The sequence below is a fragment of the Ranitomeya variabilis genome, chromosome 2 (genome assembly GCF_051348905.1).
Source record: "Ranitomeya variabilis isolate aRanVar5 chromosome 2, aRanVar5.hap1, whole genome shotgun sequence".
NCBI lineage: Eukaryota > Metazoa > Chordata > Amphibia > Anura > Dendrobatidae > Ranitomeya > Ranitomeya variabilis.
The window spans coordinates 169664267-169691762 of NC_135233.1; the positions used below are offsets into that span (position 1 = coordinate 169664267).

Consider the following 27496-nt stretch of genomic DNA (forward strand, 5'->3'; position numbering starts at 1 on the left):
CATATCTGTCTGTAGTTGTGTCCTACGCCATAATCCATATCTGGGGTATATACAGTTTTCAACCAGGACGGTACCAAGATGCCATCGTCCTGGCTGAAAACCACTGGTGAATGAGGAGATGCTGCGAGCGGAGCGTCAGTGACTAGCGGTGCCGTCATTGAAGCTGCGCTCCTTCACAGCCTGACCTGCGCTGACGCCTTTTGCATGGGAAAATGAACTGGCAGATTACGGAACTTTTTTTTCTCAAATATGGGTATGAGACCTAAATGGGAGACTTTGTAACTTGCAATGTGAATGGCCATCTCGAGAGTTAGAATGATTGTAAATGAGCCCAGAAGTTGCCTATTGATACTGCCTTTAATCAGATACCCTCATTGCTTTTGTGCACAACCTTATGGCAATTATTTCATAGGAAAAGCTTCTCTATTAATTGAGAAATAAAAGCAATGCTTATGTATATTAATAAAAAGTAATTAAGTAATTATTAATTTATGAAAGGTATAAATGTACAACATACAGCAACTAGGGCTATGTACAATTGATCCAATTAAAATACAATTAATTTTTACTTTTAAATAATTAATTTCATAAGTATAAAAAAAAAAAAGCCAACAGAAAGCCCTGTTCTGGATTTACACAATATTTTCCAGTTATAATGGTAGTAATGCTTATTTTTTCTGAACATGTTGAGTAACTGAACTTTCTCCTAATTAGGATCACAAAGGCGCCGTCTTATTCCAACTTTATCACTTGATGCAACTTCTCCTGTAAGAAAACCAGCCAACAGCCCAGGAGTACGCTGGGTGGACGGCCCATTACGTAATGGACAGCGAGGCTTGGGAGAGCCGTTTGAAATAAAAGTTTATGAAATAGATGATGTGGAAAGGCTTCAACGCCGCCGCAGTGAAGACTGCAAGGTATACCGTTTCTTATTGACTTCTTCAACAAGTTATTTCATTAATCATAACTAAGTGCTTGCAGATCTACCTATTCCTCAAGTCCAACCATTCCTCAAGACATCATCGATAAGTTATATACCAATTCACACATTATATTATTCAATTCACGGTTGCAAACTTGCTTAGTGAAAGGGTGACTGTTGTTTTAATTTTTCTTTCATAAATCAATAGTATACACGAAAATTAGAAACTTTGTGATATATCGTGTCAGAGAAATCTTTTTTCTCTGTCAAAATGGATCAGTCATCAAAATTCTCAATTCTGAGGGAAAATCTGTATTCAGTGAAAACGCTTTCACATTACTAAGAGAGGAGATGGTAGTTGCTTCCGTTACAATTCTATGACTACCAACACATGAGAGCAAAATGTCTGAATACATTTGTGACTAAAGACACACCTCTTATCAAGAATACCACCAGAAAGAGCAAAATAGGTGCATATTGTCTCTTAAAATGCAATGTTCATTAAATTTATAAGACTAAAAAATCAAATACATATAATACATTACCGTAATAAATATATCAATTTATACACAACCTAGCTATATTGTTTACAATTAACATCTAAATAATATATGAACAGTGCTGATTTATATCAGTCAAACTAGAGCCCTAATGGCAGAAGATATGTCCTAAAATCGAAAGGTGAGCACTTACATTTCAAACAAGCTAGTGTGGCATGTGGTCCTGGTGCTCCAACACACGTTTCACCCTTGCTTTGACGGGGTGTTTCAGAAAAGAAGCATGAAGATAGGTATATAAAGGTAAGTGTGTAGATTAATTAACCAATGGCAACTCACAAATTACGGTATGCTTATCTGTTAAGCCAATCAAAAGGAAGTCATTGCGGTGTCATCTCACACCAGCCAATCACCTGGTGCGTGTTATGTAAATCCAACAAAACAAAGCAAAAAAATAGCTGAAATGTCGAGAATACATTCCTAATTAATTTGTGACTCCATCTGTTAGGGGTCGAGTTCCCACCTCTGCACAGGGGGAATCTCGGTCCATCTCCGCTGCGGTCTCCCATTCTTCTCCTGCCGCAGTGGAGCCTGCTCAGCGGAGACGTCGGTCCCACTCTGTGCTAAGAGTTACTGCTGCCTTTCCTGCTTCTGCCATTGAAGTCGGTGCTGGGCAGCGGCGAGCAGACGCTTCTGGGTCTAAGTCCTGCTTTGCTCGTTCTGAGCATGCCCAGAGTAAGATCTCTCAGTGGAGATCGAGGGTAACATGATCTGATACTGCAGCTAAGGTCATTGGCTCCTTCAGGAAGGTCCTGTAGGTGCTCACGCTCTGGTGTAGCTTCTCATTGGTCCTTCTAGGAAGGTCCTGTACGTGCTGCAGCTATTTAAGGTTCGCATGACCGCACGGCCATGCGCTAGTATTGTTCTTTGTTAAGTGCTTTGCGCCAGTGTGGTCACGAGACTATGTGTTTAGGAACCCGGTTGAGGAGTTTGTGTTTGAATGTGTTCAGGGACCCGGCTGAAATAAGCCCCTAGAATGCTGGCACCTCCGGCGAGGAGTTTTGTGTGCATGCCTGACCACTGACTGCTCTCTGTGTGGGCAGTTAGCCTGTGCCTCTGTAAAGCCTAACAGGGCACAGTGCTTTTCTTTCACGACTACTCGGTGAAGTAACTGAATTAGTCCATATCGTGCCGCCGTTGCTAGCAGCAGGTACTCCTGCACGGTGGACCCCGGGCTGCGAACGCACCAATATCAATAAAAACATCTCTATTTATTCGGTGCGTTCCGCTAGCCGTAACATAATTCTAGCACCAGGGTCTGGCTAGTAAATGGCGGACATTCAGCAAACTTTGCGGTATATCCAGCAGCTGGAGGGTAGGTTGGTGGCTCTCGAGAGCTCAACCCCAGCTGTGGATGTTACCGCAGTTGCTGTACAGGCTGCTAGTGTGGCTGCAGCTACCTTGTCCACTGCCACCCCTGTTCCGACATTATCTCGCCTCCCGCTGCCAGAAAACTTTTCTGGAGACAGCAAATCTTGTAGGGGTTTCGTGAGTCAGTGCTCTATTCATCTCGAGCTCCTGGCTGCACGTTTCCCTACTGAGCGGGCTAAGGTGGGATTTATTCTGTCTCTCTTGTCGGACAGGGCGTTGGAGTGGGCTACGCCGCTGTGGGAGCGTGGCGATCATGTGGTGCAGAGTGCTCCGTGGTTCCTGAGCACTCTGAAACAGGTCTTTTTAGGACCTCAAGTCACCCATGACACGGTGCTCCAACTGCTGGCATTAACTCAGGGTGAGTCCATGGTCAGCCATTTTGCTATCCGATTTTGGACTCTGTCTTCTGAGCTGGAGTGGTCGGATAAAGCCCTTATCCCCATATTTTGGAGGGGCCTGGCTGATCACGTTAAGGACGCTCTGGCCACTAGGGAGATTCCTGCCACACTGGAGGAGTTATTATCGGTCTCTACTCGAATTGACCTCCATTTTAACGAGCGGAGGTTAGAGCGAGCCCAGTGTAGGCAGAGGTTTCGGCTGGCTCCCACCTTCGCCAAACCTCTCGAATCTCCGGTCATGGTACCTGAGTCACATGAGGCCATGGAAGTGTCACGAGCGGGTTCTGGGTCCCGGACAGCTCGTGCACTCCAGGTTTGTCATGTTTGCCAGCAGTCAGGACATCTTGCCACCAGATGTTCTCAGCGGTCGAGGAAACATCAGCGTCTAGTGGTAGTAGGTGGAGGTACACTAGACACGGCGACGTTTGCCTCCAAATTGTCCTCTAAGGGGACAATTATTATTGGCTCATCCTCCCACTCAGTAGAGCTCTGCGTGGATTCTGGGGCGGAGGGCAATTTTATGTCTTCTGCCTTCGCCCAACATCACGCAATACCCCTGGTTATGCTTGCTCAACCAGTGACGGTACGAGTGGTGAATGGGTCGACACTGCCCTCACAGATAACACACCAGGCCATCCCTTTTACTCTGTTCATGTCGCCATCCCATCAGGAGATTATATCTCTGCTCGTCATTCCTGAGGGAATTGATGAGGTCCTGTTGGGAATACCTTGGTTACGGTACCACTCTCCTCATATCGAGTGGTCCTCAGGCAGAATTTTGGGATGGGGTGAATGTTGTGGGGGTAGGTGTCAGAGGGAGTGCGTTCAGATTGCTACTACAGAGGTACCCGCAGATCTATCCTCTCTCCCCAATCAGTATTGGTCTTATGCGGACGTGTTCTCCAAAAAGGCGGCGGAGACCCTTCCGCCCCATCGCCCCTATGACTGTCTTATTGATCTCTTGCCTGGTGCTTAGCCTCCTCAGGGTCGAGTTTATCCATTATCTCTCCCGGAGACGGAGGCAATGTCTCAGTACATTCAAGAGAATCTGGCAAGAGGGTTCATCAGGAAGTCAGTGTCACCTGCTGGGGTTGGGTTCTTCTTCGTGCAGAAGAAGAATGGGGAACTGCGTCCATGCATAGACTACAGGGGTCTTAACGCCATCACCATTAAGAATAAGTACCCTTTGCCCTTGATATCTGAGCTCTTCGATAGGCTTCGGGGAGCAAGGGTGTTTACTAAACTAGATCTGCGGGGTGCTTACAACCTGATTCGCATCCGTGAGGGGGACGAATGGAAGACAGCTTTTGACACCAGGGATGGGCACTATGAATATCTGGTGATACCCTTCGGGCTCTGTAATGCCCCAGCCGTTTTCCAAGACTTTCGAACGACATCTTCCGGGATATGCTCACCACCTCGGTCATAGTCTATCTGGATGATATTCTCATCTACTCTCCAGATATTGACTCCCACCGGAGAGATGTTTGCAAAGTCTTCGACCTCCTACGGGTAAACTTCCTCTATGCCAAGTTGGAGAAGTGTGTGTTTGAGCAGGAGTCCTTACCTTTCCTGGGCTATATCATCTCCGCCCAGGGATTGGCCATGGATCCTGCCAAACTACAGGCTGTGATGGACTGGCAGGAACCCCATTCTCTTAAAGCGGTGCAGCGCTTTATGGGGTTCATAAATTATTATCGTCAGTTTATTCCACACTTCTCGACTTTGGTAGCTCCCTTGGTTGCCCTCACCAAGAAGGGAGCAAATCCCAAATTGTGGTCTGTGGAGGTCTCCAAGGCCTTTAACTCCATAAAGTCTCACTTCGCTAGCGCTCCCATCCTACATCGCCCCAATGTAGATAGGCCATTTATCATGGAGGTGGATCCTCATCTGTTGGTGCTGGAGCAGTCCTCTTGCAAAAGGATGCTCAAGGTCGGAAGCATCTTTGCTTCTTCTTTTTTAAGACCTTCTCACCAGCAGAGAGGAATTATTCCATCGGGGACAGGGAGTTGCTAGCCATGAAGTTGGCGTTCTCGGAGTGGAGACATCTCTTGGAGGGAGCTCGTTTTCCCTTCCAAGTCTACACAGATCGCAAAAATTTGGTGTACCTGCAGACAGCCCAGCGGTTAAATTCTCGCCAGGCCAGATGGTCCTTGTTCTTCTCCCGGTTTCATTTCACCCTCCATTTCCTTTCTGGGGAGAAGAAAATTCATGCCGTCGCTCTCTCTCGCTCCGTTGTGTCATCTGTGGAGGAGGAAGAGGAGCCTCGGCTTATTGTCCCCACCGAGAGCCTGAGAACTGTGGCCCCGGTTTCGCTAGAGTCTGTGCCTCCGGGCAAGACTTTTGTACCATCCAGTTTGCGACCGGAGGTTCTCTCTTGGGCACACTCGTCCAGGGTGGGTGGACATTTTGGTTCCAAAAGGACATCTGAGTTACTGGCAAGGACATACTGGTGGCCGCATATGGCTCGTGATGTTGCAGACTATGTTCGGGCGTGTGTCTCCTGCGCCAAAAATAAGTCTCCTCGACAACGGCCAGCTGGGTTATTATATCCTCTGCCGGTGGCAGATAAGCCCTTGGAGATGGTCGGGATGGACTTTGTGGTGGGTTTGCCTAAGTCTCGTGGCTGTACCGTCATTTGGGTTATCACCAATCATTTTTCTAAAATGGTGCACTTGGTGCCGCTTCCACGGCTACCTTCTGCACGGGCCTTGGCAGCGTTGTTTATTAAACACATCTTCCGCCTACACGGTATGCCAGACAAAATTGTCAGTGACCGGGGTCCCCAGTTTGCATCTCGGTTCTGGAGAGAGCTTTGTCATCTTCTCAGTATTGAGTTAAATCTCTCTTCTGCTTATCATCCCGAGACGAATGGGTTGGTAGTGAGGGCCAACCAGACCTTGGTCACATATCTGTGACATTTTGTCTCAGCCAGGCAGGATGACTGGGCATCCTTGCTATTGTGGGCAGAGTTTGCACTGAACAACGCTGTAGCCGACTCTACTGGACAGATGCCATTCTTCCTTAATTATGGTCAGCATCCGCGGGTACCTGTGCCCATGCTTGTGTCTTCCGTCGACTCCAGGGTGGCAGACTGGGCTGTGGAGGCACGGGACATTTGGGACCGCTCTCAGGATGCCATTCAGGCCTCCAAGGAGAGAATGAGGTCTTCCGCCGATGCACATCGGCGCCCCACTCCGACCTTTGCTCCCGGCGATTTAGTGTGGCTCTCCGCCCGTAACATCAGGCTGCGTGTTGAGTCCACTAAGTTTGCTCCTCGCTACTTGGGTCCCTTCAAGGTCCTCGAACAGGTTAATCCTGTGGTCTACCGTCTAGCTCTTCCTCCACGCCTAGGTATCACCGACACCTTTCATGTGTCCCTCCTTAAGCCCATATACATGTCCCGGTTTTCTGAGTCATCTGCCGGGACATCGGGTTCGTCTACGGACGAATACGAGGTGAACGCTATTTTGGGGTACAAGGTGGTTCAAGGCAAAACATTTTATTTGGTGGACTGGAAGAGTTACGGTCCTGAGAGCCTGCTGAGCGCATTCGGGCTCCGCAGCTCATTGCTGCCTTCGAACGTAGTGAGGCCCAAGGAGGGGGGCCCTAGGAGGGGGGGTAATGTTAGGGGTCAAGTCCCCTCCTCTGCACAGGGGGAATCTCGGTCCATCTCCGCTGCAGTCTCCCATTCTTCTCCTGCCGCAGTGGAGCCTGCTCAGCGGAGACGTCGGTCCCAGCATCTCGCTCAGTCTGACTCTGTGCTAAGAGTTACTGCTGCCTTTCCTGCTTCTGCCATTGAAGTCGGTGCTGGGCAGCGGCGAGCAGACGCTTCTGGGTCTAAGTCCTGCTTTGCTCGTTCTGAGCATGCCCAGAGTAAGATCTCTCAGTGGAGATTGAGGGTCACATGATCTGATACTGCAGCTAAGGTCATTGGCTCCTTCAGGAAGGTCCTGTAGGTGCTCACGCTCTGGTGTAGATTCTCATTGGTCCTTCTAGGAAGGTCCTGTACGTGCTGCAGCTATTTAAGGTTCGCATGACCGCACGGCCATGCGCTAGTATTGTTCTTTGTTAAGTGCTTTGCAGTGTGGTCACGAGAGTATGTGTTCAGGAACCCGGCTGAAATAAGCCCCTAGAATGCTGGCACCTCCGGCGAGGAATTTGTGTTTGAATGTGTTCAGGGACCCGGCTGAAATAAGCCCCTAGAATGCTGGCACCTCCGGCGAGGAGTTTTGTGTGCATGCGTGACCACTGACTGCTCTCTGTGTGGGCAGTTAGCCTGTGCCTCTGTGAAGCCTAACAGGGCACAGTGCTTTTCTTTCACGACTACTCGGTGAAGTAACTGAGTTAGTCCATACCGCCATATCGTGCCGCCGTTGCTAGCAGCAGGTACTCCTGCACGGTGGACCCCGGGCTGCGAACGCACCAATATCAATAAAAACATCTCTATTTATTCGGTGCATTCCGCTAGCCGTAACACCACCCCCTGTTATCACGTGACTGCTTTATTCTAGTCCTGCACTCACTGCTTAGTCTCAGGTCCTTGCACACTGCGTGCCTTGTTTCTTCACGCCCTGCGCTCTTTCCCGTGCCTCCTGATAGCACCCGCTAGGCTGCACCAGTGACACCGTTGGTGTCATTACATTATCACCGACCTTTTACATTTTTTCAGGGGGTTTTGTGTGTTTGGGTGTTATGGACCAGCTGTGTACTCTGTCGGATCAGGTATCTAACCTGACCGAAATGATGTACAACCTTTCGGTAGAACAAAGAGCGTTGGTTGCTTCTCACCAGCAGGTATAGAGGGAGTTGGCAGATACAGTTAATGCTGTTCAGGGTGCCCCTTCTTCGTTAGGAAATATGGGGGTACTGTATCTGACTTTTCCATATCCTCTCCTGAACCCTCTGTCAAACTTCCGGATACCTTTTCTGGGGATAAGAGAACATGTTGGGTATTTAGCGAGAGCTGTAAATAACTTTTTTCCCTATGTCCTCGCTCCTCAAGTGATGAGAGTCAAAGGGTGGGGATAGTTATTTCCCTGTTACGTGAGGGGCCGCAATTCTGGGCTTTCTCTCTATCCCCTACGTCCCCTGAGAGAATATCTGTTAATTGGTTCTTTGAGGCTTTATGTCTAATTTACGATGAACCTGATCGAGTGAGATTGGTAGAGGACACGATTATGAGTCTTACCCAGGGAAATCTCTCTGCTGAGTGGTACTGTTTCGAGTACAGGCGATGAGCATCAGAAGTATCCTGGAATGACTCGGCACTCAGGGGGCTATTCCGAAGGGGCCTCTCCAAGCATTTAAAGGATGCCTTAGCCCTGCATCCACCACCTGATTCTCCGGAGGAGGCCATGACCCAGGCTGCCCGAATGGACCACAGGCTGAGAGAGGAGTCGTGCAACGTGAAGCTCCTCTGTTGCCAATGAAACCGGAGCCTTCATCGTCGGTTGAGTCCATGGAGGTAGGGGCTGTCTCCATGAATGAAAAGGAGAGGAGAAGTTGCAGAAAGAAAAATACTCTGGAGAGCCGGGACATTGGATAAAGGACTGTCCCTCCTGCCCCCCGGATTCCAAGGTCTCGGGAAACGACTAGGTCTGGGTAACTGCCGGGGAGGTTACCCAGACCCACAGGTACTTATTTCCTCAGTCTTCAAACTATTGTTAAAAGTGGAAGTTAGGGTGGACAATTGTTTTTTTCCCTCTTCTGCTTTTGTAGATTGCGGATCTTAAGCAAACTTGATTGACTTGAGGTTGGTGGCCCATTGTGAGATAGGGACAGTCAGGTTGGAAATACCCATGAAAGTGGTGGCTATTGACTCGACTCCTTTCGCCAAGGATGGGATCCGTTCTGTTACCAAAGAGCTCTTCCTGAAGGTGGGGTCTGTTCATCTGGAGCATATAGCCTGTTTTGTTCTGGACAATCTCCCTGCAGGTTTGGTTTTGGGGTTTCCTTGGTTACAATGTCTTAATCCAGTCAGTGACTGGGAGGCCCGGGAGATTGTTAAATGGGGATCCAACTGTGAAAACAAATGTCTGAATTCTGTGTCTGTGTCATCCATCGGTCTTGAGGGTATTCCGGAGTACCTGAAGGACTTCGAGGACGTGTTCTTTGAAAGTCAGGCCAAGGGGTTACCACCGCACCGCCCTTTCGATTGTGTCATCAACCTGATTCCTGGGGCTAAATTGCCTAAGGCCTGATTGTTTAACCTTTCTGGTCCCGAGTGGGCCACCATGAAGGAATACATATCTGAGAGTCTCCGCTAGGGGCATATTCGCCCTACCATGTCTCCTGTTGCTGCAGGTTTCTTTTTGTAAAAAAAAAAAGATGGTGGTCTCCGCCCATGCCTTGACTTTCGGGAACTTAACAAGATTACTGTAAGAAACACATCATTCCCAATTTGTGTACTCAATTGTTCGGGGCCACATGGTTTTCAAAACTAGACTTGCAGGGGACATATAACCTTATCCAGGTGTGGGAGGGGGATGAGTGGAAATCTGCGTTTCTCACCTCAGAAGGACTGTTCGAAAACTTAGTTATGCTGTTTGGTTTGACCAATGCTCCTGTGGTCTCCCAAAACTTGATCAATCATATGTTCTCTGATTTTAGTTGGCAGTTTCTGGTTATATACTTAGATCACATTCTGGTCTATTCATTTGATAAGCTGACACATATTGGTCACCTTCATGCAGTTCTTCAAAGACTCATGGAGAACCAACTCTTCGCTAAGCTAGAGAAATGCTCATTTTTTTGTCCAGGAACTGCCTTTCTTGGGGTTCATTGTCTCTAGTGAGGGGTTTTCTATGGATCCCAAAAAGGTGCAGGCCATTGTGGATTGGGTGCAGCCCCCGGACCTGAAAGGCCTTCAGCGCTTCTTGGGATTTGCCAATTATTACCGGAGATTTATTAAAGGGTTCTCTCAAGCCCCTCACCGACTTGATGCAGAAGGGAGCTGATGTTAAGAACTGGTCTGCTTCAACAGTTCCAGTTCTCGATCACTTTCCGTCCGGGATCCAAGAATGTGAGGGCCGATGCTTTGTCTCGGAGTCTGGACCCAGTTTCTCCCCCCGAGCCTCCATTCTTCAACCCGGGTTGGTGGTGGCTGATGTGTCAGCAGGCTTGGAACGGGAGATTCGGGAAACCCAGTCTCAGGCTCCCCTGTTGTGAATTCTGCTTTTGGGCTCCCTCCGGTGGTTGTAGGTGGTAATGCAGTTGCCCCTGAGTTGCAGTCCTGGTCAGGTGTATCTGCTGATTGCAGTTCTGACTGGGGTATTTAGGCGTGCAGGATTCATTAGTCCTTGCCAGTTGTCCATGGTTGTTGGGAGGTTTTGGTCCTGGTTTGGTGCCTTCTGCCAAATCAGCAAAGATAAGTGTCTGGTTTGTTTCTGTGGCACACATGCTGTGTGCTTAATAATTCTGTGCTATTCAGTGTTTTTTGTCCAGCTTAGATTGTGTCAGTATTTTCTCAGTCTTGTTGGATTCTCTGGAGTGGCAGATATACATTCCATGTCTTTAGTTAGATTGTGGAACTTTTTGTATTATCTGCTGTGGATATTTTTGGAAGGGTTTTAATACTGACCGCTTAGTATTCTGTCCTATCGTTCCCTATTTAGCTAGAGTGGCCTCTTTTGCTGAATCCTGTTTTCTGCCTGCGTGTGTCTTTCCTCTCCTACTCACAGTCAATATTCGTGGGGGGCTGCCTATCCTTTGGGGTTCTGCTCTGAGGCAAGGTAGTATTCCTATTTCTATCTATAGGGGTATTTAGTTCCCCGGCTGTGTCGAGGTGTCTAGGGTTTGTTAGGCACACCCCACGCCTACTTCTAGTTGCGGTGTTAGTTCAGGTTTTGCGGTCAGTACAGTTTCCACCTACTCCAGAGAAAGTTCATGCGGCTCCAAAGTCACCGGATCATAACAGTACAACTGGCCCACTATGAGTTAAATGCATCTCAGAAGAAGGGAAGAAAGGTGTTGAGTCATTTTTTTTTCTGCAGTTTGCTTTGCCTTTTCTTCCCTCTTTTTCTCTGGGTGGCTAAGGAGTCTTGTGTTAGCATGGATGTTCAGGAATTAGCTTCTCGTGTAGACCAGCTTGCTGCTAGGGTACAGGGAATTTCTGATTATATTGTTCAGACTCCTGTTTTAGAGCCGAAGATTCCTACTCCTGATTTGTTTTTTGGTGACAGGTCCAAATTTTTGAGTTTTAAAAACAACTGTAAACTGTTTTTTGCTTTGAGACCTCGATCCTCTGGGGATTCTATTCAGCAGGTTAAAATCGTCATTTCCCTGCTGCGTGGTGATCCACAGGATTGGGCATTTTCCCTGGAATCTGGGAATCCGGCTTTGCTTAATGTAGATTCCTTTTTTCAGGCTTTAGGACTATTATATGATGAACCTAATTCTATGGATCAAGTGGAGAAGACCTTGTTGGCCCTATCTCAGGGTCAAGAGGCGGCAGAATTGTATTGTCAGAAATTTAGAAAATGGTCTGTGTTGACTAAATGGAATGATGATGCTTTGGCTGCAATTTTCAGAAAGGGTCTTTCTGAATCCGTTAAAGATGTTATGGTGGGATTTCCCACGCCTGTCGGTCTGAGTGATTCTATGTCTTTGGCCATTCAGATTGATCGGCGCTTGCGGGAGCGCAGAACTGTGCACGCTGTGGCGTTGTCCTCAGAGCAGAGTCCTGAGCCAATGCAGTGTGATAGGATTCTGTCTAGGACAGAACGACAAGGACTCAGACGTCAGAATAGGTTGTGTTATTATTGTGGCGACGCTTCTCATGTCATTTCAATCTGCCCTAAACGGACAAAGAGGATCGCTAGTTCATTTACCATCAGTACTGTACAACCTAAATTTCTGTTATCGGTGTCCTTGATCTGCTCATTGTCATCATTTTCTCTCTTGGCGTTTGTGGATTCAGGCGCCGCTTTGAACTTAATGGACCTTGAGTTTGCCAGGCGTTGTGGTTTCCCCTTGCAGCCCTTGCAGAACCTTATTCCTTTAAGGGGCATTGATGCTACACCTTTGGCTAAAAATAAGCCCCAGTTTTGGACACAGGTGACCATGCGCATGGCGCCAGCCCATCAGGAAGATTGTCGATTTCTGGTATTGCATAATTTACATGATGCTATCGTGTTGGGTTTTCCGTGGTTGCAGGTACATAATCCTGTGTTGGATTGGAAGTCTATGTCTGTGACTAGTTGGGGTTGTCAGGGGGTTCATAATGATGTTCCTTTGATGTCAATCTCCTCTTCTTCCTCTTCCAAAATTCCAGAGTTTTTGTCTGATTTTCAGGATGTATTCGATGAGCCCAAGTCCAGTTCTCTTCCACCGCACAGGGACTGTGATTGTGCTATTGACTTGATTCCAGGCTGTAAGTTTCCTAAGGGCCGACTCTTCAACCTGTCTGTGCCTGAACATACCGCTATGCGGAGTTATGTTAAGGAGTCTTTGGAGAAAGGGCATATTCGGCCATCTTCTTCACCGATGGGAGCGGGATTTTTTTTTGTTGCTAAGGAGGATGGCTCCTTGAGACCCTGTATTGATTATCACCTCTTGAATAAGATCACGGTCAAGTTTCAATACCCTTTACCTTTGCTTTCCGATTTGTTTGCTAGGATTAAGGGGGCTAGTTGGTTTACGAAGATTGACCTTCGGGGGGCGTATAATCTTGTTCGTATTAAGCAGGGTGATGAATGGAAAACTGTGTTCAATATGCCCGAAGGCCATTTTGAATACCTTGTGATGCCGTTCGGGCTCACTAATGCTCCATCTGTTTTTCAATCTTTCATGCATGATATCTTCCGGACTTATATTGATAAATTCTTGATTGTATATTTGGACGATATTTTGATTTTTTCTGATGATTGGGAGTCTCATGTGGAACAGGTCAGGATGGTATTTCAGATCCTTCGTGACAATGCTTTGTTTGTGAAGGGGTCTAAGTGTCTCTTTGGGGTGCAGAAGGTTTCTTTTTTGGGTTTTATTTTTTCTCCTTCATCTATTGAGATGGATTCGGTTAAGGTTCAGGCCATTCATGATTGGATTCAACCCACGTCCGTAAAGAGCCTTCAGAAATTTTTGGGTTTTGCAAATTTTTATCACCGTTTCATTGCTAACTTTTCCAGCGTGGTTAAACCCTTGACCGATTTGAAGAAAAAAGGCGCTGATGTGGCGAATTGGTCCTCTGCGGCTGTTTCTGCCTTTCAGGAGCTTAAACGTCGATTTACTTCTGCTCCGGTATTGCGCGAACCGGATGTTTCCCTTCCGTTTCAGGTTGAGATTGACGCTTCTGAGATTGGCGCAGGGGCCGTTTTGTCCCAGAGGGATCATGTTGGTTCCTTGACAAAACCGTGTGCATTCTTTTCCCGTAAATTTTCACCTGCTGAACGCAATTATGATGTCGGCAATCGGGAGTTGTTGGCTATGAAGTGGGCATTTGAGGAGTGGCGACATTGGCTTGAGGGAGCTAAGCACCGTATTGTGGTCTTGACCGATCATAAGAATTTGATTTACCTCGAGTCTGCCAAGCGGCTGAATCCTAGACAGGCTCGATGGTCCTTGTTTTTTTCCCGTTTTGATTTTGTGGTCTCGTATCTTCCGGGTTCCAAGAATATTAAGGCTGATGCCCTTTCTAGGAGTTTTTTGCCTGATTCTCCTGAGGTCCTTGAACCGGTCGGCATTTTGAAAGAAGGGGTGGTTCTTTCTGCTATTTTCCCTGATTTACGACGGGTTCTTCAGGAATTTCAGGCTGACAGACCTGATCGTTGTCCAGTGGGGAAACTGTTTGTTCCTGACAGATGGACCAGTAGAGTGATTTCTGAGGTTCACTGTTCTGTGTTGGCTGGTCATCCTGGTATTTTTGGTACCAGAGACTTGGTTGGTAGGTCCTTTTGGTGGCCTTCTTTATCACGTGATGTGCGTTCTTTTGTGCAGTCCTGTGGGACTTGTGCGCGGGCCAAGCCTTGTTTTTTCCGTGCTAGTGGGTTGCTTTTGCCATTGCCGGTCCCTGAGAGGCCCTGGACGCATATTTCTATGGATTTTATTTCTGATCTTCCGGTTTCCCAGAGGATGTCGGTTATCTGGGTTGTTTGTGACCGGTTTTCTAAGATGGTTCATTTGGTGCCTTTGCCTAAATTGCCTTCCTCTTCAGATTTAGTTTCGTTGTTTTTTCAGCATGTGGTTCGTTTGCATGGTATTCCGGAGAATATTGTGTCTGACAGAGGTTCCCAGTTTGTTTCTAGGTTTGGGCGGGCCTTTTGTGCTAGGCTGGGCATTGATTTATCTTTTTCCTCTTCATTTCATCCTCAGACAAATGGCCAAACCGAGCGAACTAATCAGACCTTGGAGACTTATTTGAGATGCTTTGTGTCTGCTGATCAGGATGATTGGGTGGCCTTTTTGCCATTGGCCGAGTTTGCCCTTAATAATCGGGCTAGTTCGGCTACTTTGGTTTCGCCTTTTTTTTGTAATTTTGTTTTTCATCCTCGTTTTTCTTCTGGGCAGGTTGAGCCTTCTGACTGTCCTGGTGTGGATTCGGTGGTTGACAGGTTGCAGCAGATTTGGGCTCATGTGGTGGACAATTTGGTGTTGTCTCAGGAGGAGGCTCAACGTTTTGCTAACCGTCGTCGGTGTGTTGGTTCGCGGCTTCAGGTTGGGGATCTGCTCTGGTTGTCTTCCCGTCATGTTCCTATGAAGGTTTCTTCTCCTAAGTTTAAGCCTCGGTTTATTGGTCCTTATAGGATTTCTGGGATTATTAATCCGGTGTCTTTTCGATTGGCTCTTCCGGCCTCTTTTGCTATCCATAATGTATTCCATAGATCTTTATTGCGGAAATATGTGGTACCCGTTGTTCCCTCTGTTGATCCTCCGGCCCCTGTGTTGGTTGATGGGGAGTTGGAGTATGTGGTTGAGAAGATTTTGGATTCTCGTTCTTTGAGGCGGAGACTTCAGTATCTTGTCAAATGGAAGGGTTATGGCCAGGAGGATAATTCTTGGGTTTTTGCCTCTGATGTCCATGCTGCTGATTTGGTTCATGCTTTTCATCTGGCTCGTCCTGATCGGCCTGGGGGCTCTGGTGAGGGTTCGGTGACCCCTCCTCAAGGGGGGGTACTGTTGTGAATTCTGCTTTTGGGCTCCCTCCGGTGGTTGTAGGTGGTAATGCAGTTGCCCCTGAGTTGCAGTCCTGGTCAGGTGTATCTGCCGATTGCAGTTCTGACTGGGGTATTTAGGCGTGCAGGATTCATTAGTCCTTGCCAGTTGTCCATGGTTGTTGGGAGGTTTTGGTCCTGGTTTGGTGCCTTCTGCCTTCTGCCAAATCAGCAAAGATAAGTGTCTGGTTTGTTTCTGTGGCACACATGCTGTGTGCTTAATAATTCTGTGCTATTCAATGTTTTTTGTCCAGCTTAGATTGTGTCAGTATTTTCTCAGTCTTGTTGGATTCTCTGGAGTGGCAGATATACATTCCATGTCTTTAGTTAGATTGTGGAACTTTTTGTATTATCTGCTGTGGATATTTTTGGAAGGGTTTTAATACTGACCGCTTAGTATTCTGTCCTATCTTTCCCTATTTAGCTAGAGTGGCCTCTTTTGCTGAATCCTGTTTTCTGCCTGCGTGTGTCTTTCCTCTCCTACTCACAGTCAATATTCGTGGGGGGCTGCCTATCCTTTGGGGTTCTGCTCTGAGGCAAGGTAGTATTCCTATTTCTATCTATAGGGGTATTTAGTTCCCCGGCTGTGTCGAGGTGTCTAGGGTTTGTTAGGCACACCCCACGGCTACTTCTAGTTGCGGTGTTAGTTCAGGTTTTGCGGTCAGTACAGTTTCCAACTACTCCAGAGAAAGTTCATGCGGCTCCAAAGTCACCGGATCATAACACTCCCCCATCCAAGCCGCTGGAAAAATTGTTTGTTTCTGTTCAATTTCAACTCCGAGTCCTCCAGGAGTTCCATGATTCGGCGCTGAGTGGACATCCTGGGATTTCGGCTACTCGTGAGGTCATCTCAAGAGTTTTTTGGTGGGCATCGCTTACTTCTGATTTGAGGAAATTTGTGTCTGCCTGTGAGGTGTGTACCCATGCTAAGAGCTCTCATAACTGGCTGGCCGGGGAATTGGGGCCTTTGCCATTTCCTGATTGACCATGGACAAAGTTGTCCATGGATTTTATCACCAATCTTCCTTCTTCCAAGGGTAATACTGTCATCTGGTTGGTGGTAGACAGGTTTACTAAGCAAGCACACTTTGTACCCTTGGTAGCTCTGCCCTCTGCTCTAACTTTGTCTAGGTTGTTCGTTCAACCTGTGGTTCATTTGCATGGTATACCCTTGAATGTGGTGTCTGACCGTGGTGTGCAATTTGAGTCCAGGTTTTGGAGGGTGTTTTGTAAAACATACCATCCGAAGTCCAATGGTCAGACCGAATGGACCAATCAGTCGTTAGAGCAAATTTTGCGGTCTTTCCTTTTCCTGTCAAAATGATTGGTCTGATGTCTTGCCTTTAGCACAGTTTGCGTTCAATAACCATGTTAACCACTCTACCGGTACCTCCCCTTTCTTCAGTAATTATGGGTTTAATCCACATTTTGGGGAGTTTTCTTGTCTGGACTCCAGTTGTCTGTGGGCTGATTTAGCTGTACAGCAGTTGAGGAATTTATGGCAGGAGGTCCAGAAGAATATTGGGGAGGCTCAGAGGAAGTTTAAGATTTTTGTGGACACGAGACAGACGGTGGGACCCACACTTCGGGATGGAGATAAAGTGTGGCTGTCTACTAAAAACATTAAGCTTAAGGTTCCTTCGAAATTGGGGCCTAAGTTTATTGCTTCTTATGAGATCTCGGAGGTGGTTAACCCAGTGACGTTTAGTTTGCGCCTCCCAGTGTCTTTTAAGATTCCTAATGTATTCCACAGGGCCCTGCTGAAACCGTTGGGGGCGGTGGAAGACTCATCATTGGGTCCCCCGCCACCTGTATCGGTGGATAGTCAGGAGGAGTTTGAGGTGGAGTGCATCATGGATTCCCAGTTGGTCCACCGTTCCCTCCAATATCTTGTGCACTGGAAGGGGTTTGGGCCTGAGGACCAATCCTCGGTTCCTGCCCGATCTGTTCATGCCGATCGTCTGGTGCACTCCTTTCATGCCCGGTTTCCTGGGAAACCTGGGGGTCCGGTGGCCCCCTAAGAGGTTCCGCATCCATCCTGGTCAGGTCAGGGTTAATTTTAGTCTGCCTCTCTTTGGTTCTCGGGCGGCGATTTAAGGTTGGTTGTTCCTGGGTTTGGTGTGGGTGATACTTCTGTATACTCGGTTTGTGGTTGCTGACCCAGGTTTCTCATCCGTAATTGTTGTGCCTCTGTGCTTGTAAGCTTTTGCTGTGTATGACCTGGTTTGTCCCCTGACTTTTGCCTCTGTATTCTGCCTTGTATTGCCCTGTCTTTCCTGGTTATCTGACCCCTTGGCTTGTCTCGGTTTACTCACTGTCTTATCCCTAAGTACTACCGTCTCGTCTGGCTTTTGACCCTCGGCTCTCCTTTGACTACATTTACGTTCTGTGCCCTGTACTCTGCGCTCCCAGTTGCCTTCCCCGACAGCACGCGTGATGACTCCGCCCCCCTGTTATCACGTCACTGCTTTATTCCAGGTCCTGCCCTCACTGCTTAGTCTCAGGTTCTTGCGCACTGCATGCCTTGTTCCTTCACTCCCTGCGCTCATTCCCTAGCGCCCCCTAGGCTGCGCCAGTGACACCATCTGTGTCATTACAGCACGATCCTGATGGGACTGCATTTAGAGTGTGCGGCATCACCCAGGAACTGTTTCCAAGGAGATTCAAGCACACGCCGATAGCGTCACGCGGCAGAGAGGAAGATCATGGGCATGGAGACCGAATGTGGGTTGGTAATTTACTGAGGGAAGACTCAGGAATGGTCCCAATGGATGCGTGTAAACTGAAACAAGCGTCCCCCATATTACTGAACATATTTTCTTTTCTGTATTTCACATGCATTTCATACGGTCCTCAATTGGGTTACTCTGTTATTATATGTATTTGATTTTTTTAATCTTATAAGTTTAATAAACATTGCATTTCAAAAGACAATATGCACCTGCTTTGTTCTTTTTGGTGATACAATTCCATGTGTACAGAGGAAGGAGCTACAGCAAGAGCTCCACCCTTCTATCGAGAGGGGAAAGTCTGTCTTCACTGAATACAGATTTTACCTCAGAATTGAGAAATGTAATAATGACTGATCAATTTTGGCAGAGAAAGAAGCTAATTTTTCAGATAAGGTATATTACAAAATTGCATATTTTCATGTGTACTATTGATTTATGAAATAAAAATTAAAATGACAGTTACGCTTTAAATAAAAAAAAGCCATCAAGTTTATGAACAAGTATCAAGTATTTGACCTGAGATGCTATGTGCAAAAAGAAAAAAAAAAAAGCATGAACCGCACATCCCAAAATCATACGTTGATCTAAAGCCACTAGGCAAAAATTTAAATACTGAACATGAGGTTTTCAGTTTAACATTCTGATCAGACTGTATGAAGCCCACTGCCCCTTCACGGCAAACCTCGTAGTGGGTCCTAACGCCCTAACGGAGCGGAGCCGCGCGGCGACCACCGCCGCAGCGGCCATGCACCAGCAGGGCGGACGGCCTGTTGCCCCACAGCACCCATGCTGCGAGACTGAGCCCCCATGACTCCAGACCGCGCCGCCCCACCAGCACAAAGCCACAGCAACAATGGCCGCCACACAGCACCAGCACCAAAAATGAAGGGAGCGTTTAAACTCACCTTCCTCCAGCTCTTCAGTGAGAGCCAAAATGGGCTAGACCCCTTACTTTGCAGTCTCCTGCTAATTAAAATCACCTGAGCGAAATGGGAGGAGTGCTGGTCCAAAAAAAGAGACAAGTACATGCTATGTGCAAAAAGAAAAAAAAAAAAAAAGAGCATGAACCGCACATCCCAAAATCATACGTTGATCTAAAGCCACTAGGCAAAAATTTAAATACTGAACATGAGGTTTTCAGTTTAACATTCTGATCAGACTGTATGAAGCCCACTGCCCCTTCACGGCAAACCTCGTAGTGGGTCCTAACGCCCTGAAAAACTGAAAACCTCATGTTCAGTATTTAAATTTTTGCCTAGCGGCTTTAGATCAACGTATGATTTTGGGATGTGCGGTTCATGCTCTTTTTTTTATTTTTGCACAAAGCATGTACTTGTCTTTTTTTGGACCAGCACTCCTCCCATTTGGCTCAGGTGATTTAAATTAGCAGGAGACTGCAAAGTAAGGGGTCTAGCCCATTTTGGCTCTCACTGAAGAGCTGGAGGAAGGTGAGTTTAAATGCTCCTTTTCATTTTGGTGCCGGTGCTGTGTGGCGGCCATTGTTGCTGTGGCTTTGTGCTGGTGGGGCGGCGCGGTCTGGAGTCATGGGGGCTCAGTCTCGCAGCATGGGTGCTGTGGGGCAACAGGCCGTCCGCCCTGCTGGTGCATGGCCGCTGCGGCGGTGGTCGCCGCGCGGCTTCGCTCCGTTAGGGTGTTAGGACCCACTACGAGGTTTGCCGTGAAGGGGCAGTGGGCTTCATACAGTCTGATCAGAATGTTAAACTGAAAACCTCATGTTCAGTATTAAAATTTTTGCCTAGCGGCTTTAGATCAACGTATGATTTTGGGATGTGCGGTTCATGCTCTTTTTTTTCTTTTTGCACAAAGTTTGACCTGAGATAGTCTTCTTTTTTAATATGCCATGCAGTATCTTGGTTATTAAATTCACCTCCCCTTGATTCATCTATATTTTGCCCCTGAAACGTTGCTCATGTCAATCTGAAAACTGTTTGTGCTGTATTATTGGTTTTGCTGCTTCAAACCTTATCTGTGGCATGTTAACTTTACGGATGTCGGAGAACTGCTATAAAAAGATGAATACGTGAAAGAGGACACATGTCAAATGAAGAAAGAGCAGTGCAGGCTTTCTCTAGTCTTATAAAGATATTCCTTAACTTGATGTTATGTTACGGATTTAAATAAGCAAGTTTGCAATGGTGACTGACAAATATTAAATGAGGGCTTTGAAGAATAAGGTGTTGTGTTAATAGGAGTGCTGGGATATTACATTTCCAAACAATTTAGTTTACATATAAAACCTTTTTTCTTCAACCAAATTCAATATTTGTGTCATTAGTTATAATATCATGTTTTTGTAGATTTTAATCACTTTCAAACAATTATGTTCTAAGGGAGGAAATGTTTAGCTTGAGCCGCCAACTGCCCTCTACCCCTATCCCAGCAGCGTATGCCAGTTATACAGGAAGAATTGAATATTTTGTAGTTAGGTCCAATGACTCAAAGGAGACATCTTGTTTTATTTGAGTACTTTGCTTTATCTTTTCTTCTTCATCCAAGCCCTGACTACCGTGAAGAATTTGTCCAGTCACAATTCATCTCTGCCCACAAACTCCCCATCTGAATCCTCCCTGCAATATTTATCTCAGTGTCCCCCTGCGCAGTACCTGTGCCCTTTTCTATACCTCCCAAGGTACCAATGCTGATAGTAATAGTAATAATTCTCTCAATGCGCCCACCAGAAAATAATGTTTTCTGTGTCCCCAGGAATTACTAGTACTGCTTGTGGGCCTGAAAGTAAAAGTAATAGTGGTTCCTCTTTTACTCTTGAAAGTAATAGTCATCCCACTATGCCTCACAAAGGCACATGTCACTGTACTCCCAAGTAATGAAGATCCCACTTTTTCCCACGAAGTCTCCCCGTGTTCAGTAAAGTTTTCATGCCCTCAGTACCCTATTTTCACTTTAGCATAAGCACTTCCCCAACTCGGCTCAGGTAAATCCAGCTCTTTCCATGTATCACCAGGTAAACAATAGCAGATCCAAATACAAACAACTAAGATTGGAGGTAAGATGATAGCTAAAAAAATGAAAAACTGCTACAATTGCTAGTTCTGTTCATCTTGTCTCAAAATAATTGAATAAAAAGTGATACATTGTATGTATCCAAAAGTGGTACCAATAAATCTACATCTTACTCCAAAAAATCCAAGCCACCAGACAGGTCTGTATTCAAAAATGAAAGTTAGGGCTCAGACAATATGACATATATTGATTGCGCGTCAGTTTGATTGCATTGACACACAAAATACTGTTAACATGTCAACCATACTGCACAGTGAACGCCATAAAATAATAGAATTAAAAAAATATTTAAGATTTATTATTTTCTGTTCATGCCTACTACCAAAAAATAAATAAAAAGTGTTAAAAAGTCTATCTAAAATGGCACCAGTGAAAACTACAAACTGTCATGCAACTTCATCTACTGAAAAACAAAAATGTTATGGGTATCAGAATTTAGTGAGCAAAAAAAAATATATTTTGTCATTTTAAGTAATTCTTTTTGCTCAAAAGTGGTAAAGCTTAAATAAATTTTTATGAATTTAGTATTGAACGTACCGACCCGTATAATAGATATCATGACAAATATACTGAACAGTAAACTGTGTTTAAGAGAAATAAAACTAATTCAGAATTATATTTTAGTATTAATTTTGTTTCCAAATAGTGTAATAAAAAGTGATTAAAAAAATTGCATGTACCACATTATAGTACCGATAAAAAATAATAAAACCTGAATAAAATTATAGAAATTTGGTTTTGCCATGATCATACTGACCCATAGAAAAAAGTCAACACTTTATTTGTCCTACACAGTAATTAGCGTAAAATTTAAAGTGCAAAAACACAGTAGTAGGATTGTTGTTTTGTTTTTCATTCCCATAAAGAGTCAATAAAAGTTTAATAATTTATATGGACTCCAAAATGATGCCACTGTGAAATACATCTCATCCTGAAAAAAACACAACCATTTGTTTGACTACGTCACCAAAGGGATTATAAAGTCATGGCTCCTGAAACGCAGCAATAGAAAGGTGATAAAAAAAAAGTACAGTATTAATGCCAAAACTGGCTGTGATGCTAAGGGGTAAAAAGAGTGTAAGAATGGAAAAAAGAAGAGAGCACAATATATTGTAAGTACGATAAAATTTTACTGGTGTACAATAATAGTGAGTATGCTACAGAAGGTAACTGACCAAAGGAACGGAAAATTCGCCTAAAGTTTAAAAGTCTGTATCAGGTAATGTTAGCAATGCAACAAGAAATATAGTATATACTAGTGAAAATAATAATAAAGTATATATATATATATATATATATATATATACTATGTATACTAACATATATGTTGTATGTGCAATTACTTAGAATCTACGTTAAGTAACTAAATTAAATTTTATACCTTATTTTTTTTACAGTCTGTTTCACTGTTTAGTTCAAAGCTGAAAATTCTTGAACATCGCCAGCAAAGAATTGCGGAGGTCAAAGCTAAGTATGAATGGCTAATGAAGGAATTAGAAATCACCAAGCAATACTTGATGCTGGATCCAAATAAATGGCTAAGTGAATGTAAGTATAACTAAAGCACAGTGTATAAATGGGGGCCACTTTATTAGCCACATGAGCCCACTGACCACATTATTTCCTGTTAGCTAGCGGATTAAGTTGTAGTGATGTTAGGATGTGACTTATGTTTTAATTGCACACATTAGACCTGAGACCTGCTGTACTTTCACGGCCTGTATATGTTTTTTAATAATGGGCCTCCTTTCAGATCTTTCAATGGTTGTGACAAAAATGTCATCTTTGCCAATACCGGTTCCCTAAAATGACATCATGAGTACAACAGTTGTGCAGTAGAACACTTGTAAAATTATTTGCATTTGTGTAGAATAATTTGTAGAATTTTGGGTATTCCAATGGAAACAGAGGCCCAATTGATTTCAAGAAAGCTGCGACAAATCGATCACTGTGTACATTAATTTTTATCAAGTTGGAGTATTGCATGCAGCATTGTACATCTGATGGATGGGTGTATGGATGGATACTGGAGTGCAGACTCTTTAGATAGATGGTTACTTATGGTTTTAGAAAATAACTACATCTAGCTACAGTACACTGCAAACGTTTTAGGCAGGCGTGGAAGTTCCCATGATGAGTTGTATTTATTTTTTAGTTTTTGACGCTGTTTTTTTTTTGCTGCTAAAACAACACAGTGTCTTCCAGTCCCAGCAAAGTGGATGGGATTTATAGAAATCTCATGTACAATGTACTTTTTTAATACTGCATAACCTGACCAGAGGTGTGTTTTTGACATCCGCAACATATGCTGATTTAACGTATGCTGATTTTTGTGCTGTTTTCCCCATAGAATTACACTAGAAGCAAAACATTGGCAGGTAACAAACGCATATGCATTTTTCCATTACCGAAACGCACTACATATGACTATATCAATAAAGATTTTTTTTAAATTCAAATATCAATAATATAAAAAACAAAACATCTTTATATAAAACATAACAAACCAAAAATATACAAAAGCTGCAGCATCAAAAACGCAATACAAATGTGTGTAAATGAAATGCACTAAAAAACTAATGAAAAAAAAAGCAAGTAACTTAATTAACATAGCAGGTGCAGAAACGCTGCTTGAAAACTAATCATGAGAATGTAGTATTAAAAAAATAGATGTGTTAATAGGTTAGTTGAATCAATGAAATGCAAAGTGAATTAATCAAAAGAGAAATCAACAGTAAATCAAATAAATATTTGGAATAACCATCATTTACATTGAAAACAGCATCTTGCACAAAGTCAGTGATTACTAAACAATTGATAATGATCATCATTTTCATGTGTAGATTTCAGCACAGTCACTAACTGAAACAGAAACAGCCATGTAGTAGACTTAAAAAACTATGGGAGGGATTGTCAAACTCTGCTACAAAGATGAGGTAGTAGAAGATAATTTAATGTCAGAGATGATACACCATGGTAAGACTGAGAACACAATAAGACCCACGTTAGATACACTGCATCAGTCAAAGTCTCAGGCAAAGATTTCAAAACAGACTGGGGTTTTAAGATGTGCTGTTCAAGCTCTTTTCAAGAAACACCAGGAAATGGACAACGTTGAGAAGCAATTGTTGGCCAATGAAACTTGGTGCAGAGGATGAAAGACAAATCATGCTTATTTCCCTTCCAAACAGGACGATGTCCAGTAGTAAACAGCTCTGAACTGGCATCAACCAGTGGAACCCAGATACACCCATCTACTGTTTGGAGATGACTGGCCAGGAGTGGTCATCATGGCAGAATTGTGCCCAAAAAGCTATACCTTCAACAAGGAAACTATAAGAGAGAAGAAGCGCACAAAAGGGTCTTATCCGACAATTTCAGAATCTGTTATTAATCAGAAAACTGCTCACCTTGTGCCCCTTTGATAGGGCATATAAACGTCAGCTGCCGCAGACCCAAGGGTCAAAGATTGACCATATCTGGAACCATACAAAGTATTTTTGTGGATATTGTCTGTGCTGCTGAACAAATGGAAATCCAGACGTATTGATGAAAAAGGAATGGTCACCATTTCAACATTCTTTGTATGATACCTTGAACAAGGAAACTGTTGTGACACCTAAGGTGTCACTGGGCTGCCTAGGGGACGCTATCAGGGGGGCACGAATAAACGTACTGAGTGCAGAAGCAAGTAATGCCGAACTCAAGGACCTTACTCTAATGCAGTGAGCACAGGACCTTGCACAGAACAGTCACATGACCAGGGGCAGAGCCACAGCTTGTGAGTGTAGGGAATGACACTGAACACACAGTGTGCAGGGGCACAGACAGAAAACGTAGTCAAATAGAGCCAAGGGTCAAAGCCAGGAGGGAGTGAAGTACCTTAGGGATAAGACAAAGAGTAAACAGGGACAAGCCAAGGGGTCTGATAACCAGGAGAGACAGAGTAGTGTAAAGCAGAATGCAAAGACGGAAGTCAGAGAACAAAACCGAGTCATACACAGCAAGGCACACAAGCACAGAGGCTCAATGTTTACGGACGAGAACCTGGGTCAGCAACCACAGGCCCAGTATACAGAAGTATCACTGACACCAAACCTAGGAATTAGCAACATTAAATAGCCAGCCCAGAACCAAAGAGAGGCGGACTAAAATTATCCCTGACCTGACCACGATGGAGGCGGTACCATCCTGTCCAGAGTCATGACAGAAACTAGGCCAAGCACTGAACTATGCACAAGAACTTAGGAACTGGGGTGCAGTGAAAAGGCAGGAGTTGTTCTGGACTCATGAGCTAGCATTTCATACATTTGGCTATAACTCAAAGTACTTTGTTTGCCCAAGTGTCAGCAGGCATCAGTGAAGCATGGAGGATGCTCCTTGCAAGTTTGGTGCTGCATTTCTTCAAATTGAGTTGGAGATTTGGTTAAAATGAATGGTGTCTTCAATGCTTAGAAATACTGGCAGATACTAATCCATCATGCAATACCATCAGGGAGGCATCTGATTGGCCAGATTTATTTTACACTAGGATGACCGCATACATGCAGCCAATGTCATTAAAAATAAATGAAAGTGGAGATATGGTCCCCATAGAGCCCTGATCTCAACATCATCAAGCTTGTCTGGGATTACCAGAAGAGACTACAACCACAGAAGATCTGTGGTTAGTTGTTTAAGATGTTTGGAATTACCTCACTACAGAGTCCCTTCAAAACTGTACAATTGTACCTAGAAGAATTGATTTTGTTTTGTAGGCAAAGGGTTCGTCACAAAAAAATACTTATTTGATTTAGATTTCTCTTTTAATTATTTTTTTTATTTACTTTGCATTTTCTTGACAAAAATAATCACTTATCACTATCTTTTTTAAAGCATTATTTCTTTAACCAAAACTTTAGCACAGTACTGTATATGTCCATTAATAATGTTTTTGTGTGTAGGTATGTTCTTGGTAAAGCAGGGAATTTGCTTTGTTACCTTTTACCTTAAGTTCGTGGTATTAAATATGAAATAGAGGTTTTTACAGATATAGTTATTAATTGCTTTAATCCACTGTGTTTCAGTTGACTTGGAACAAACCTATGAGGTGGACTCCCTGGAATATTTGGAAGCACTGGAATGTGTGACTGAACGTCTCGAAAACCGGGTCAACTTCTGCAAGGCTCACCTTATGATGATTACCTGCTTTGATATTACATCAAGACGTCGGTAAACATGGAGGGTTAAGATGATGCTGGTGACTATGAAAAAAACTTACAGCCCCCAGTAGTTAATTTCTCCCTCTGATCAACATCCAAAAACTTTGGAATGATGACGAGCAGTGGACAATGTATTGTCAGAATGAGACAGAGAATGTGAAAAGATGGGCAGAGAAGATGTCAACTGAATAAACACATTTGCAAATTATGTTTTAAAATATAAAAAAAGACAAAGGTCAGCAGCAAACTGAAGAGAGCACTTTGAAAAACTTTAATGGTTAATTTTTGTATATAGAGACTGGTAGAATTAAACTTTTTCCTCATTTATGAGGATTGGGGGTCAAAGAAAGAGGGACTAAAATGCTTCAAAAGTACTCTACGACAGAGGAGAATCTGCCGTGAGACAGAATAAGTGCCTTTAAACCTTTTATTATCCAAACTTTATGTTAATATTTTCTTGTGTACAGATGGTGCTAGTCATGAAAAAGAAAAAAAAAATCTGGAAAAAAAAACAACTTTTTTTTAATGTATTTGCAGCTTGTTTTCCCATTGTGAATTATCTTAACTCTGACTTGCTGTTTTAAGTACTTGTGTTTGTTGCAATGTTTTATGATCAGTACAGCTTATGACTATGTGTGATCTGTCTGGTATCAATGTGTGGACTCTGAGGACTCACATGGTCAGTACCTGGTAAAAGGTTTTTTGTTGTAACAGTTACTGAAGATAAACAGCTTGTGTATGCATGTTTAGGTATACAGTATTAAATGTACAATGGGCACAGCTCCATACAGTATTAAAAGAAACATTTCCCAGTCTCCTTTGTCATTACTTATGCTGTAGATCAGTGCCTGGAAAACTACAGTTCAAAAATAATGGCGTCCACTTTAAATTATTAGATTTAATTTGGTTGTGTAACATTTGTCACCCCACCACGCCCCAAAAAATGGCAATAAATTGCATGGAGTCAACAAAAAACACATTTTTTTTTCCCACAAAAGTAAGCCCTTCGTCAATAAAAATAAATAAGTTATAAAGTTGGGAATGTGACAATACATTTTTTCTCCCTTAAAACATGTTTTTATTGTGCAAAAGTGCTTAAAAAAGGAAAAAAAAAACATACATAA

General features: G+C 44.3%; 1 protein-coding gene across 1 annotated transcript in view; it reads left to right on the plus strand.

Annotated features, from left to right (window-relative positions):
- The window catches only part of KIF26B (kinesin family member 26B), a 521116-nt gene extending 493932 nt beyond the window's left edge, over positions 1–27184 (plus strand). Inside the window, exons 13-15 of the mRNA XM_077283159.1 lie at positions 715–917; positions 22569–22719; positions 26238–27184. Coding sequence (XP_077139274.1) covers positions 715–917; positions 22569–22719; positions 26238–26386 — 503 coding nt within the window. The 3' untranslated portion in view covers positions 26387–27184. The remainder of the gene's footprint in view (positions 1–714; positions 918–22568; positions 22720–26237) is intronic.
- Positions 27185–27496: the final 312 nt, after the last annotated feature.